The sequence below is a fragment of the Podarcis liolepis genome, assembly GCF_965112155.1.
Source record: "Podarcis liolepis genome assembly, chromosome: 2".
Taxonomy (NCBI): Eukaryota; Metazoa; Chordata; class Lepidosauria; order Squamata; family Lacertidae; genus Podarcis; species Podarcis liolepis.
The window spans coordinates 29,752,574-29,767,974 of record NC_139555.1 but is presented as its reverse complement, the minus strand read 5'-3'; the positions used below and the strand labels follow the sequence as shown (position 1 = coordinate 29,767,974).

At 46.0% G+C, this 15,401-nt stretch overlaps 1 protein-coding gene across 1 annotated transcript; it reads right to left on the bottom strand.

Annotated features, from left to right (window-relative positions):
* Window positions 1–203: 203 nt before the first annotated feature.
* Window positions 204–10,469, bottom strand: NPTX1 (neuronal pentraxin 1). Its single transcript, XM_083489601.1, has 5 exons — window positions 9,919–10,469; window positions 9,329–9,536; window positions 8,074–8,318; window positions 6,794–6,973; window positions 204–4,511 (listed from the first exon to the last, which is right to left on the bottom strand). Exons 1-5 carry the CDS (start codon window positions 10,429–10,431, stop codon window positions 4,290–4,292), a joined length of 1,368 nt encoding a protein of 455 aa, XP_083345727.1. The 5' UTR covers window positions 10,432–10,469; the 3' UTR covers window positions 204–4,289.
* Between the last annotated feature and the right edge of the window lie 4,932 nt (window positions 10,470–15,401).

Here is a 15,401-nt window from a genome sequence, read left to right as displayed (position 1 = left end):
TATGCAGTTGTTTTCAGGACTGGTTTTGCAGAACCATGGCAGCAGGCCACAATCTATGCTGCAGGTGTGAGATCTCTGCTGCTGCCGACTCAGCAGCACAAGACATGCTTCTTCCCAAGTGGAGCTGACTTTGGGAGTTCCTGGCTGTACTGGGGTCCTTTCTGGGAGAGGAAAGTTTGGTGGGGGAAATGACTGCAGCCGTGTTGTCTTTCATCACTCTTTATTGTGTAAAAATAAATTCAACAATTCATGTAGTTTAAGCAATAAAATGAAAAAAGGAAAGGGAAAAAAAACAGCATGAAGAACCAGTAGAAACAGTGCATTTTAAGAATTGCTGATGTGGACTGTGGATGTAAGATATAACATCAACTCATTCAAAACCCAGTAAAGACTGATAGCAAGAAATAGGAAAAATATACAGCTTTGGTTAACAGAATGACAACTCAAGAAACATTTATCCTCTTTCACGCTGTACAGTATATACAATTTTATCACTATCACCCTTTTTATTTTTTTTATTTTGGCAAATCCTGCGCAATTTGGACTGGATTTATTTACCTTGACATGTTTTTCCCCCCTTCATCAGTTTACACTTAACATTCATTATTAGTTACAAGAAGGTTTCCAATAAGGGTCGTTAGCAGATCGATCTTACAAGGTAGAATTTTGTTGGGATTGGTTGGTTTTGCTTTTAAAGAGCACTGCTTAAAATATGCTGCCCTGAGCCAAGATTTAAAAGTAAGATAACTAGGCTGGGTTTGTTTATGTTTAGACAGATTTCCAACCCCCTCTCCTAGTGCTTTAGCATTGTGATTTCATAGGGTGGTCACATGACCCACTTCAATATCTGATGAGCAGCAACCTTTCAATAGTGCAACATCGACCTTGAACTGCTTATTACATGCCCATCCATGCTGCATATTCATTTGCCACAGCTTTAGGGTTGGTCAAAATGGCTCAGTGAGCCTCACAAATTCTATCCTTCACGCCTCCCTTTTCACTCACAGCCAAGAAAAACTCCTTGACCAGGATGAGAGAGGGCGAGGTCATTTAAAGGGGTGATGGCTGCAGACTATTAGTACAAACCAGAAATTCTTTTTCTTAAAAAAAGAAACCATATAAAATATTATTTATCTCAAAATAAGCTTTATCATCCTTTTATCCTTCATCTGTAGCTCAAAAGTATTTTTTTCAGGGAATACCTGTTTTTCTACATATATTCTTTTCTAATAAAAATACCTTTCTTGGTAGTAAACTCCTTTTACAACAAGAGAAATAATTTGTGTGTATTTTGTTTTACAAAAGCAGAAAGGCTTGACATTTCAAAGAGTAGCTAACCCTTCAAGGGAGAGAAAATGCTGATTCAACTAATATCACATTTGAGCTGTGATTTCTATACACTGATTGTAAGTTAAGTCCTAGGGAAGTGAATAGGACTTCTAAGTTACCCATGTTTAGGAACACTTGCCGGAGAATGCTTCGCTGATTACCTAAACTGGTGTGACCTTATATTCGTCAGTGGAACTACACCTGTGTAAATGGCCAGTGAAAACACCTCCTTTAGAAGGAGGCCTTTGGGAACTGTCAGACAGTCTTTAGGCAAACACATGCACTGCCTGTGCAGTGCTCTTTACTTGTATGTATGTTTTTATAAAAGGGCATTACCTGAGAGAGGCATGTATTATTCAGTGCAAGAGGGGACATCAATCGTATTAAGCAGTAGGCTTGAGTTTGGCTGGATCAGCTATTTATTCTGTGCTCGCTAGAGAAGCCTTGGTGCTGAACGGACAGCTCCCAGGGAGTCTGGCATGGAAAATACCCACCCATGGTGGTGCTGAAGGGACAGCTCCAAGTACATCCAGGTTGGTAAACATCAACAGGACTGATTCAGCAGCACAGTGTACGTTGCACCGCAGAAGTGCTTAAAGAACAGCTCCTATAGCTGCTTTTTTAGGACAGCACAACTACTGGATTAAGAGCTCTGGCTTCTCCAGGATTTATAGGAAAAGACAAAGCTGAGTGGAGCAGTTCCCATGGATTGATTTCTTTTAAAGTTACCTATATTTTAACTGGTGGCTCTTCTTCTCTTTTTTAATACAAAAATGTGTAGTGCTGTTTATCATGGGGAAGAATGCTGTATCATTAGCCACCTTTTTCCAGCCATGCCTGACCTATACTATCGTGCTTGGATGACTTTAGTTTTTGAATTGTTTTTAAAGCATGAACTATCACTCAGCAAACCCCCCACAGCTCTGCATTAGCCCATGCAAGCAGGCAAGCATTAGACCAGGTAAAACACGATTGAGGCACCTACTGAAAACATGCAAGAAACGACAGTACACCCCTTGCCTTCCCTATAAGCCTGCAGGAAATCTAAGGGTACCATAAACTAGGACGGAATCTATAAAGAGCACTATGCAACCCATTGTCACTAAAGGTGGTCAAATAGGCACTCTTATCTAACCAAAACACAATCCTTGCAAGAAAGGCTAAACGCAACACCTTCCCAGCCTCCTAAAATAGTTGGTGCCCTTCAGGATGCAAACAGCTCCGTCTATAGCACGATAAGAAACACACATTTTGCCTTTTTGCAGAGGTTTATCTGAAGGCTCGGCATACAGTCTGTTAGGTATCCCTTGTGCTGTTCTTTTTTAAAAAAACAAAAACAAAACATAGTGCAGGCTCTGTTTCTGGTTATTGGGCAAAACAGATGCATGGAGAGGTCACAGCCTCTTCTTAATTCCCTGGGGCTTTGGAGCAAAACCAGGATTTGCACTTTATTCAGTTTCTTGACACATTTGCTTAAAACCTCTCTCAAGCAGTTCCTTATTCCTTTCACAAAGGAAGAGCTATGAACCTTTATGAAAGTGAAGTATACCTCAAATCTCATTGGGTCCAATAAGCACAGGGCAGGCAAGGCTCCTTGCGCTATACATCCTGCCACCTGCAGTGAACCCAATTTGTATTTAAAAGGCAAAAATCTCAGCTCAGCGGTATGGCCATGGAAATCGGACTGCAACCACATGCTTTGCATCCGACTACCACTAAAACTCCCCCCTACCCCAGCCCTTCAGGTTTATGGCTCTTAGTGAAAGTAAAGGAGCATTGGTAAGGGTTTGGGAATGCCTCATAAAGTCATAAGAAAATAGTCCCATCTTCAAGCCAAGTATTCTTGGGAAAGGCCCAGGGTGCATTACCTTTGGAGGGGAAGGCAAGTAGGAGCCTGCTGTGGAACCAGGAAGGGAGAGGTAAGGGGATGGACCGGGTGATTTTCTGCCATCTTTGGGTCACAGAGTTTTGGGAGAAGCAGTAATCAATGCCTGTGGAAGGAAGGTTTTCTGGACTACGCATAGGCTTTGTGATGGCTAACAGAGGCAGATCCTTTAGGCTGTACAGCAAAATGAAGGCAGACAAGGGAAGGGAGCTGCTCTGCAGCTCCATTAAAATAGGTAGGAGCCAGCTGCTCCTACAAAAGACCAAGGATCTGGACAAGTCGTCTTGGATCCTTGAGCTGGCAATGCTCCTGAGTCTCACATGTACCCTTGGGGGGCAAAGATGGCTCTGTTTGCTCCGGCCATAGCCAGAGGTTTACACAATTGGTGGGGGAGCAATGAGAGACCAGAAGAATTTCAGAGAACAGTCCTACCCCCCACCACCACCCCTCAAATCTCCTAGTCAAGCCACCATCATGCGTCTCTCAAAAAGCGTTTATCCTCCTATCACTCAGAGAATAATTCGTAATAAAAAATAAATATCTGCCCACAGGTGACTGGCTGCTTAAAAGACATAGAGTAGAGTAGGAATATAGAGATATCCTTTAAAAAGTATATGCAAATGAAGACAAATGTGCTGAAAGAGTCGCACCAGCCCAAAGGCACTCAGGCATTGAAACAAAGTTGGCAAGCCAGAAAAATCAGACCATTCATGATGAGACTTCATAAAGCAAAATGGAAAAAAGATAATAAAGTCTCGATCCAAAGGAGAAAGGGACAAAAGAGGGAGTGGGAGAGAGGGGTGGGGGTGGGGGACAATGAACCCCCTCTTCAAAATTGTAAGGTTGCAAAGTCCCAGGTTGCCTTAGAGTTGACTGAAAAACTCCAAGTCTCCTAGATTAAAAAAAAAATGTGATTGATTCTTTAGAACAAACAAAGAAGATATTTTTTTAAAAGAAAGACAGAAGAGAGAAAGGAAATAGATTTGTCCATAATTCATTCCTGGGTGAGGAGAATGTCTGTTAACCAAGGGTTAAATGGATTTGGAATGGGAAGGGCGGGGAAGAGCAGCATTTTTTAGTTGATCTGACGGCAGGCTTCAAATGTCCATTTGGTGGCTCCACCATAAATATCAATGTTGGTCTCGGACCAGGCTATGACACTACCAGACAGGGCTTTGGTGCTGCACGTGGCCAGGTTGTAGATCTCCCCTGGGGTGAGCTTCCGATCCCAGATGTTGAAGTGGGCTAGTTCTCCCACAAATGCCTGGGTGGCATCAAATCCACCTCCAAGTGTGTCCTTGAAGAGAGAAATTGAAGATAAAAGATTTGAAAACATCTCACCCTGGAAATACGCAATATATATCCTTATCTAAAAGTTAGTTTTCTGACCCTAACTTGAATTAGTAGGATTCTAAAACGGTATCTCTATTATTTTACATTTTGGAAAACCCTTGGGCATTTTTGTTGGGTTCTTCATTTTCTTTTTCCCTGAAAACCCCAAGAAGGATAACTCTTTGTGCTGGAATATATATTAGGATGGCATGCACATTGTAAAATTTTATATTAAAAAAAAGAAGACCCAAGAGGTAAGTCAACACTGGGAATCCTACAGTCTTGACAGAGTAAACACTTGAAATGAGCCAGAAAGCTTTCATGGCAGCATGCAAAGGTCAGCAGGAATAAGCTGCAACAGAGAAGTTCAATAAGGAGGATGCGACGTGCAACCTTTTAAGTGCATCTTCCATGGATGGAACTTCCAAAAATAGAAACTTAGGCCCCTGGTTCCAGCAGTGCCAGTATGTCTGGAAAGGAGAACGATGGAGATGGAAGTTGTTCCCTGAGGAGACTTGCCTGCAGCCTGCTCTCCTATCTTCTAGGTGCTAGGAAAAGACCTTCTATTTTTCCCAGGCTGTTTTACCTTTACAGTACTGGATAACTCTGTCTCTAATTAGTAGTGTTAAATTTTGCAGTGTTTCTATTCTCCTTTCATTCTGTGGTATAAGGCACTCTGAGAATTTTGAATGGCAGTACAGATTTATTTATTTTTTAATGTAAATTTGTATGCACATGTAAACAAAGGCCTCACATGTTGTTTTGAGAGAGGAAGAAGACAAGTGGCATTTAAAGAAATGGGCCGTGGTGATTTGCTATGATCCTCCATCTTGAGACTTTTTTGGATGTGAAAATATTTTTTAAAAACGGAAAGCCTGCACCAGAATAATTGGATACCATGACTTTTGCTTTCTGACTATGGCAATGTATCTGAGTGAGCATGTTGTGTAACTGGCAGGCAGAGTTGATCTATGTCACTTGTGCGATAAGTGATGGGGAAAATAACTGCTTGTTTTTATGAGAAACGCAGGAAGGAAATTTAGATGCCCTGTGGTGTGTAATTCAGTGTGAAATAGTTGGTTAGCTTTAGACATAGAAGCAACGAGGACAGGGCCCTTTCCAGGACTTGCATATCACCCTGTAAAATTTGAATTATAATTCGTGTGTGTGTGTGTGTGTGTGTATATCCATGTGCAGGTGTAGATGTTAGGCAGCACTGTTGTCTCTACCACTGTCAAAATTATTATGTGCCCTGAAGATCCCACTTGTTCCATGGGAACGTCAATCCCCATTCCTTTAAAATTATGAGTAATTGTGTATGCAAACATGTGTGTAGTTCACGGGGTAGCTAATGTGGTGCACTCCAAATGTTGCTAAACTCCAATTCCCATGAGCTCCAGCCAGCATGACCAATGGTCAGGGATTATGGGCACTGAAATCCAGCAATATGTGTGGGGACACCATGTTGGCTACCCATGGTTCAATTGTTCTTTAATGTGCATGACTAAAGGGAACAGATTGGTGATTTTCTGTGTCTCCTACTCATTTTAGAACTCTCTCACCACCACCCCCATACCATTTGGTCTCCTCCCTCCCTCTCTTTAATCTCCTTCTGTTCTTATCCGATGCCTAAAAAACTTCATCAAATTTTGCCACAGTTGTTGTTTTTAAGAGGCAAATTTCCTGTACTGCCCGTGGCGGAACCACTTTGCATTCATCTAACAAATGTACTAAATGCTGACTCTGACAGGCAACCTATGAAACTATCGCTGCAGTAAACCTTATGCTGTAGGTTCAGAAGGTATGGACCGCCAGTATGGCAGGTTGACATAACCATGCTACATTGGCACTGGAGACCCCGGCATATGCATGATGAGACCTGCTGAACAGGCATCTGGAATACAAGGCGGATTCTACTATGTAGCATGTGAAGCTGCAGTCCCCAGCATTTCCTAGTATGGCTGGGAGAGATCCCTGCTCAAAACCCTGCAGAGCAGTTTCCAGCCAGTGCTGAAAATCATGAGCCAGGTGGACCCAATGGTCTGACTCTGGCAGCTTCCTGTGTTCAGAGGAATATCTAGGTCTACTACACTTAATCCAGAGCAGCACAATCTGCAGGTTTTAACTATAATGCTTGAGCACCTTCTCTACCAGTCTTTCTAATCAAATTGCTGCAAACCTTGTACAGACCATGGATAAATTCCAGTGGCCACCCCTTCCTCCTCCGCTGCCACCATGCTACCTTACCTGTTCCTGTCCCAAAACAAGGACTCCTTGTGGCTTGATAGGATGATAAGGGGCCAGGTTTTCCCCATTGCCTCGTTGTGTGCCATCTTGATAAGCTTCCCAGACACCATCCCGGGTTGTCCATGTGATGCAGATATGGTGCCATTTCCCATCGTTAATGACAAAAGGAAGCTTTGCTACCTGGTGAGAGAAGAGGGAGATTGCTGCAGTCAGGCATGCCCTATAACAACAAAAGCATGAACTGTACAGTACTAGAGACTTCACCAAGCTGGTGGTCTTCCCGAACCTGCCCTGTTATGTAATACATTCAATTTTCACATGAACCACAGAACCTTCTGGTTCCCATTGATAGAGAGATGAAGATTTGATGGGGTGGCAAGCATTCTAGATTCTTAAAACTCCAGTAAGTGGAGATAATGACAATGCTTATTTTAACTTCAAGGACACAGGATCAGGTTTTCTGACCCTAACTTGAATTAGTAGGATTCTAAAATGACATCTCTGTTATTTTACATTTTGGTAAACACTAGGGCATTTTTGTTGGGTTCTTCATTTTCTTTTTCCCTGAAAACCACAAGAAGGATACCTCTTTGTGCTGGAATATATATTGGGGTGGCATGCCCATTGAAAAAAATGTAACACAAAAGGAACGATCACACTTGTCAAAATGTGGAGGTGCTGTCACACAAGCTAGGGTTTTTAACTAATAATTATAATAATACTGTGCATATATAAAGGTTGTTCTTTAATGGCATTTGTATTTCATTTTGGGCCACAAGAAGAAAAATATTGAATGTCTGCCTGGTAACATACACAGTGCTATATAATGACCTTAAATTTTGGAGAAGGGATTGGGGAACTGGGGCTTCTAAAAAAAAATCACTTATTTCTCTGGAGGGCAAGCTAAATATAAGCTCCTCCATTTCTTTTTTTTTTCAGATATCCCTGGGTGTCTTTATTTAAGTTGCTCCAGAAAAGGGGGTTGGAGCCTGGGGGGGCTTTAAATCACTTCCTTTGTTTTCACTTTGAAAGCAAAGCTGCTGAATTCCAATACTGCTGACTGCAGTATCGACCAGCACCAGTGGTTTGCAAATACATACTCACCATGTGCAAAAGATGCCACAAGGTGTTTGCAGAAAGGGGGCAGAGTTTTCATTATTTAGCCATTATGTTAAATGCTGGTTTTGTTGCCACTTGTTTTATTAATTAATACATTTCTCCCCTCCTTACCCTTAAAATCATGCCATGGCAATTAAAGGATTAGAATACTGGTCACTTACCTTATCATTGATAAGGATCTCCATTGGATTATTGCCCCACTCAATAAGCACTAGCTCATTGGCTTGCCCAGGTACTGCATAAGAGAAGGGTGTGCCCACACCTGGGGAGGCATTCGATTTTATCCACATGCAAATAGTAAAGGCGTACATCTCTGGCAGGCTTTTCTTCACCTTGGCATACATATAGTTGGTTCTCAAGGGGAAAGTCAGCTGAAACTTATCTGTTGGCCGATTGTCTTTCTGGCCTGAGGGAAGATAGAGAGGGTGTTTGTCAGAGGTCTTGAAGGGTACTGAGGCTGCAATCATATGCACTTACCTGGGAGTAAGTTCAATTGAACTCAGTGGGGCTTACTTCTGAGTAGACATGCATAGGATTGTGCTGTGCAATAGGATTGCACATGAAATAGGGTGCTCCTATTTGAATAATAGCATAGATGTAATTCTAAAATGTACAGGAAGGTCTTGAGTCTCCTTCAGTGGAATTTTGCATAGAATTGTCTGTCTGTCTGTCTGTCTATCTGTCTGTCTCTCTCTCTTCATTATATAATGAGCCTTAAGATGGCACTGTTTAAATCCCTCCAGCACATTTCGGCACTCTAATCCTAGTCACATGGACAGCGCTTGGGGAATAGGGTCTTTTCTCTCCTTTCCTCCCCCCCCCTTATTTATTTTTTACCACAAAGCTAAAAAGCGCTAATGAACACCAAAAAAGGAAAGGAGCAGAGTATTTGACTGGACACAACAACTGGTTCTGTTGAAGTTTAAGATGCACAAATTGCTTAGAGGAGGGAGAAAATGTTAAACAGCTTGTCCTAGGTCACTTAGAGGGTAGACCCCAATGCATATAGAGGAATGAATTACGTTAGCAAGTTGAAGGTGCATTTTTTTCTACATGGGTGTGCCGAGTCAAAGATACTTTGCTAACATAGATTAGGTAGTTCTTTCCTACTTTACCAATATCACTTTGGAAGAACAAGATATCATTATTTACTGTCCTTCCCCATTACACATAAACACACAATCACAGAGACACACTCACTTTTGTCCATGAATTCCAGGGAGGATCAGAATTGCATTTGCTCATAATTTAAATGAAAAGTAATCATTTCTTCATCTCTTTTAAACAGATGGGGGGGGCTGCTTTGTAAGGTGGGGGGGGGGCGAAGGTGAGCTGTTTTTCTCAGGCTGCCTCCAAATGTGTAATGGAACAAAATGCTGATCATTTAAATCTAAGCTTTTCTCAGCTTCTTTTTACCTTTCTCTAGGTCACTGATCCTTTGGTGAAGGGAAGTTAAAGTGCTTTCTATTTTTCCTCTTTCTTCAGTCTCGTTCTTGGGGTTGTACTTGCCTTCTTCCAGGCTGTTAATTCGGGACAGGACTTGCTTCTCTAAGTCATCGATGTTATTCTGGAGTATCTCCTTCAGGGAATTGGTCTGGCTGGAAGAATTCATCCTACTGAATTGCTGCACGGGGTGGGGAGAAGCAAAGAGAGTAAGTGGATTGTTGCAAACCAAATTAACACCACAGCATTATTTACCACAGACTCATCCTGATGTTTGCTACCCTGGCAGCTAAACTCACGGGCGGCTTTCCAAGCAAAGGAGCACCGATTTATCAAAGGGAAGCACCCAAATTGCCACAGAACCCTACTGTATTGAGAGTGGAGGGGGGGGGGAGTGGCAGAGAATACTTCACATTTTGCTGCAGACATTTTACCTCGGGAACAGGGCAAAGGGTGCAGCATTAAATCAACACCGAAGACGGCAGGGGCCGGCCATCCCAAAGCCACGTCTGACGTGTCTCCTTTTCTAGTTCTAAGGAAAAACAGAAAGGAGAAAGTTGTACCTCCAAGGTTTCTAGTCTTGTTTTGAGCGACTGCAAAGTTTGCCCAAGTTGGGTCAAGGTCTCGGCAGCCGGAGTCCGGGACAGATCCCCCATGGTGTTTTTCGAAGAGCCGGTCTGCTTCCTGTTGGAGCTCCCTCCCGTTTTGGATTCACTGGGGACCGTGTCCAGCGAGCTCTGGCTCTCACACCTGCCCAGCTTCGTGGTTAGTTCCCTGATGGTTTCCTTTTGGTTCATGATGGTCTCCTTTTGCTGAAGCACCGTTTCCCGCAGCTGTAGCACGGTGGTCTTCAGGTCTTCCGTGCTGCCGCCGCTCTGCATAGAAGAAGTGCACATGTCCGTATCCAACGGCACCGAGGTGCAGATAAACCGGGTCTGCCCGAAATTCTGGGCGCATCCTCTCAAAAAGAAGAACGAGGCCAACACGAGGCTGCACCGCACCCCTGCGAACATGGCCGGGGCAAAGTTCCCAACAGACGCGGCGCCCCGGAACGATGGAGTTACTTTCAGCACCATGGAACTGTCCGCCGAACTGCTGAGCCGACTGCGGTACGCGGGCTGCTTTTATAGCGCGCGGGAGGGGCTACGAGCCCGCTGACGTCACGATGGGGTGGAATCCCTGTTTAATTGCCTTGCGAGCGCCCTGTTCCCCTGTTCCGGGCAGCCGAAAGTGGAAGGCGAGGGGTCCCGGTGGAATTGACCGAGGGGGCCCGGGAATTGCCTCTGCCGCCTCCGCTTCGCGTCGCGAATGGAACGGTGGACTGGGAGAGCCCGCGGTGGGCGGGGGCGCCCAGGGAGTACAGGGAAAGAAGAGCCTTCGCTGTGGCCGCTGCGTAAGGCTCGCTTGCACGTGTGCGGCGCAGAGAGAGGCAGCGCTCCTCGGCCCGGCTGGCAGCGAGGCTGAGAAGAAGCGCGGCGTGTGCCTTCAGGGTGCTGAAGTGCAGGAAGGGGTGCGCAAGGTCATGTCTGCGGTAGCTCGCGCCGCGCTGGAGCAAAACTTAAGGCTGCAGGCTTAGAGAACGCCGGGCGGTGGTAGTGGGGTGTGTGTGTGTGTGAATGTGTGTCCACGTGCGTGTGTATAACCCCTATGTAGTATGTGTGCAATCGTAGGAGCCAACTCGTAGGGGCTGAGCGGTCTTTGGAAACCAGCCCCCCCCCATAAAATAATTGAGGGGACTGCCCCCTCCCCAAGTTGATGGGCATTGCCATTCAAATGGTGTGTGCACCGCATCATGTGATCAATTATGCAGGGCAAGGTGTACCTCTCCTCCCCCCCCCCCATATTTTATTCATGTTGGCACCCTTGTGTGCAATAGTCACTAGCTGGTGTACTTGTGTTTTCGAAGGAGTCATAGGGGGTGTAAGAAAGGGACGACTATGTTATAATCAGGATAAGGTTGTATTTGGCGGCGGCGGGGATTAACCTGTGGGCCCCCAGGTGGTGCTGAAGGCCAACTCAGGTACTCCCAGTCAGCATACATAACCAGTGGTCAGGAAGCATGGGTGTTGTGTAATCCGGCAAGGTCTGGAGGACCACAAGTCCCCCCTCCCTTCCCTTGATGATTGGAGGTTGTGTGCTTATGTTTTAACGCTGGAAGAGGCTACTTTAGGATAGGAGTCGCCTAGCCACTTGACGATTTTCAGGCGCAATCCAGCCCTGGGAATCTGTGCACCAATGACGCACACGCAAAACTCTTGCATGCCTTCCAGAAGCCTGTGGTGTGTCACAGCTCTTCATGTGTGTCACTATGGCAGGCGTCTGAAAAGAGGAAGCTGTCGTGACACGTCTGAATGAGTCCATCCGTACCTGGAAAGAGGGAGTGAGAGCTCTTTTCCACAGCCCTTGCTACCCCTCAATCTCCCAGCTTCTCAACTCGTCAGTAGTTAAATCCTAAAGGAGGTGCCAGTGCGTCAAGCATCGCCCCTGGCCTAAAATCCTTTCCTCCTCGTGCTGCTCGCTTCTCTGGAGCGTAAACCCTCTCTGTGATCACTCAGTGGCGGGAGAATTTTGCTTATGCTCAGAGGCCCACGACTGTGCGCCCTGACACAAAGGAAGCTCTGCTTTCAATCCAACTCCGCTGTACTTGGCTAATTCGTGTGGTCGCTGCTTTTGCTTCAGTTAAGTTCCCTGTTTTGGGAAGCAAAACCGGGCAGCTGCTGCAGGATTTGTTCCCAAAGCCGCGCTTGCTCAAGGAAGCAGCGCCCGCCTCCCCCATGGCCTCTCGCGGGAAGCTCGCTCTCATTTGTCCTTCTTTGCCCCCTTTTTCCGATCCGAGGAGGACCATTTCACGGGCTCTGGGTCGCAGCAGCCATCCAGCCAAGCAGGAGCGTGATGATGCGGCCTGCGGGGAAAGAAAAAGAAACGAAACACACCCGGATACTTTGCTCAGGGCCCTTCTGCTGCCGCTCCTCTTCCCAGCCAGGAGATTCGCTTCCAGTAAAGCAGTCCATGCTTTCCCGCAAGAAGCATCCGCCCGAGGGATGCGCCTCCGGAGCAGACAGCGGAAGCGGCTCATTTCCTCCCGTTTCTAGTGGCACCGACTGAGTGCTTGAATGACTGGAGCGTCTGCTCCTTTGCCAGGGCACCGGATACCTTCCAGCACCGCGGCGCCTCTGGGGCTTTGGGAGCTGAGAATGAAGTGAGCGAGGCGATCTCAGCCTCATGTCCCCCTCTCTTCCTCCCTCCCGGAGATCTTGGCCGCGCCAGCGCTGGCTGGAGGCCTGAGGAGGGGCCTATGCGCGTTGCTGTTGTGTCCCGGGCAAAAGTTACCCCTCCAGAGCTGCTCTTATCGAATTCAGTGGTGGTGGAGACGAGAGCAAGGTTCGCACAGCAAGCTTGAAAGGCTTGCATGTGGGTATTAGACTAGGTGAAACTGCAGCAAGCAGGTTTTTAGAACATTGGTTGTGGTTGATTAAAAATAGTAATAAACACCAGAGTCCAGAAGTCTTGGTGTTCCTGAAGAATAATCACAAATGGAAAGGGAAAGGAGGAGACTTTAGGGAAAGATGGGGAGGGGCACTGGATACAGTGCTGGATTTATGTATAAGCTAAACAAGCTATAGTTTAGGGCCCCACTCTCTTGCGGACCCCAAAAATATTTTAAAGGGAGAAAAAACTGGATTTACATTTCCAAAATATAAGATAAAAAACAAATAAAATAAAACCTACATACAACAACATGTTTTGTGTTGTGTAGGCTCCTATTTGTTATGTGCAAATGGCTTTAGATACCATTTAGGTCCATAAATTACCATACAGTACATATTCAACACAAAAAGCAGCAACAATTTGTTGTTGACAAAGGACAGCTGGACATATAAAGGGCCCCATTGCCTTCAGTAGCTTAGGGCCTCATCAAACCTATCCTGACTGGATAATATACACAAATGGATTGTAACCAAGTTTTACTCAAGAGCAGACCTGCTGAAATTACAGTAATTACGCTTTAATTTCAGTGGGTCTACTTCGAGCAAGACTATCATTGGCCTCAACTCTGTAGTCTCAAAAAGTGTTGACCAGTAAGGGTTTTCTGGTTTCCATTCCTTTGTTGTAGTGTTCAGGGAGGAAGGGGCAGGCCCTCTTCACGACAACCCCTGCAAGCTATACCTTGCTCCTTTTTGAAGAGTGTGCAGCAAAAATGAACTTCTGACCAAAGCACACATTCAGTAACAAGCCGGGTTCCCCTCCAGGCAGCTTTGCTTTAATACTCTTATTCTCATTAATTTATATGTGATTTTTCAGTTTTATACATTTCAATAATTTTGCAATCATTTTAACATTTCGAAACTCGACTTCCTTCCTCCTCTTTCTACAGTTCCTTACATTTATTTTTAATACTTTCTGCATTTCCAAATTAATTTAATTTGCTCATTTATTCAAGCGGCTTAGTCATGCTGGCCACATGACCCAGAGAAACTGTCTGCAGACAAACGCCGGCTCCCTCGGCCAGTAAAGCGAGATGAGTGCTGCAACCCCAGAGTCATTCACGACTGGACATAACTGTCAGGAGTCCTTTACCTTTTTTTATAACACAGGTTATTACAAGAATCCTGCCAATGTTCTTATCTGTTTATATTTGTAAATATCCAATAAACCATTTCCATTCTTTTATAAAATGATTGCTATCATGATTTTTTATTTTTCCGATAGGTTTCGCCATTTCTGCACAATCCATAAGTTTTTGTATCCATTTTTTCGCTGGGACTTCTTTCCATTTCTGGACACACAAACAGGCGCTTCTTCGCTTGGGGGGGTTGCTTTAATATTCTATCCTGATTTTTTTTTTTTTAAGTAGTAGTTATGGTAGACTTAAAAAACAAAAACGACCACCTCTGCTCACTAATTTGTGACATTTTGGTTGGCCTTTGGCATTTTTCGAAACCCAAAGCGCCATGCCCTTCCTCTCGCCCTCTGCTTCGGTTGTTTAGCGGGCTTCGCTCAGAGAGAAAAGTTCCATCCATTCATTTGACCTGCGGAGGTTGGACAAGTCAGCCCCCAGGAGATGACGTCGAATCCGGTGGCACCGCCTTCTTCCCTGCCCCAATTCTGCCCCGCCGACCCGCCCACGCAGGACGCACACCCCGCCCCTCAAGAACAGGCGCTTCTTTGCTTGGGGATTATTAAGCCAGTGCGACTCCCAGTTTCGGCTGCGGCTAAACGTTCCAAGGCTGGCGGCCCCGGACTGGCTTTTGCCTTTCCAAGCGGGGGAGGCAAGAAACGGCTTGGCGTGGCTGTGTGTGCTGCCACCCCGTGTCCTCTTCCTTCCCCTTCCTCGGGCTGGGCATCGGAGGCCGAGTCACCTGGCGAGGAGGCGGTGGTGGCGGGGCTCCCGTTTGCGCCGGGGAGGCTCTTAGCACCTTTGCAGAGCCCACGGGGTCAGGCGGGGCGAGGAAAGCTCCTTTGCCGCCCACACGCCTCGGATAAGAATGGCCTTGGTGGGTGCGGCTGCTGTTACTCTGGAGTAATCCCGCCGAGGCCAGCTGCGGGAGCCCACGCTGGGCGGGTTCTGCCGGCTCTGCGGTGCAAACGCTGAGGCCCGCCAGCTCGCCGCTCCCTGGAGAGTAGCGGGGCTCCTGCCTCCTCAAAGCGGCTTTCTGACAGATTCCCCTCCAGCTCCAGCGGGCAGGGCTTTCTCGGGAGGAGCTGGAGTAGTAAAGCGGGGTTGGAAGGGGGCTGCCATTTTGAGGCTTGGGGGGAAAAGACATTCCCATCAAGAACCTCTAGTTTAGTCCCACTTTCTTATCTGGACCAAAGCCAGGTGTGTCATCACCTAGCCCACATTCCTTTTAGGCAGAGTGAAGTGGCCACCTGGGAGCTGTAGGGACGGCTTGGAAGGCTATGTGTAGCTTTGACTGAGGCTGCTGCCCTCAGGTGCACCAGCTGCCAGGTCAATCTGCTTCTGTATGTTGAACTGCAGGGGCAGCTTGACCTTCGCCTTAGGCAGGAAAACTGTATTGTGCTGGCCCTGACCAGGCCTTCAGTCGTG

Coding starts and splice junctions, on each gene's coding strand:
- NPTX1 (XM_083489601.1), bottom strand. CDS start 10,431: ATGGTGCTGAAAGTAACTCCATCGTTCCGGGGCGCCGCGTCTGTTGGG. Junction 9,537..9,918: donor CAAGACTAGAAACCTTGGAG/GTACAACTTTCT, acceptor CACCCCGTGCAG/CAATTCAGTAGGATGAATTC. Junction 4,512..6,793: donor TTGTTTTGGGACAGGAACAG/GTAAGGTAGCAT, acceptor TCTCTCTTCAAG/GACACACTTGGAGGTGGATT.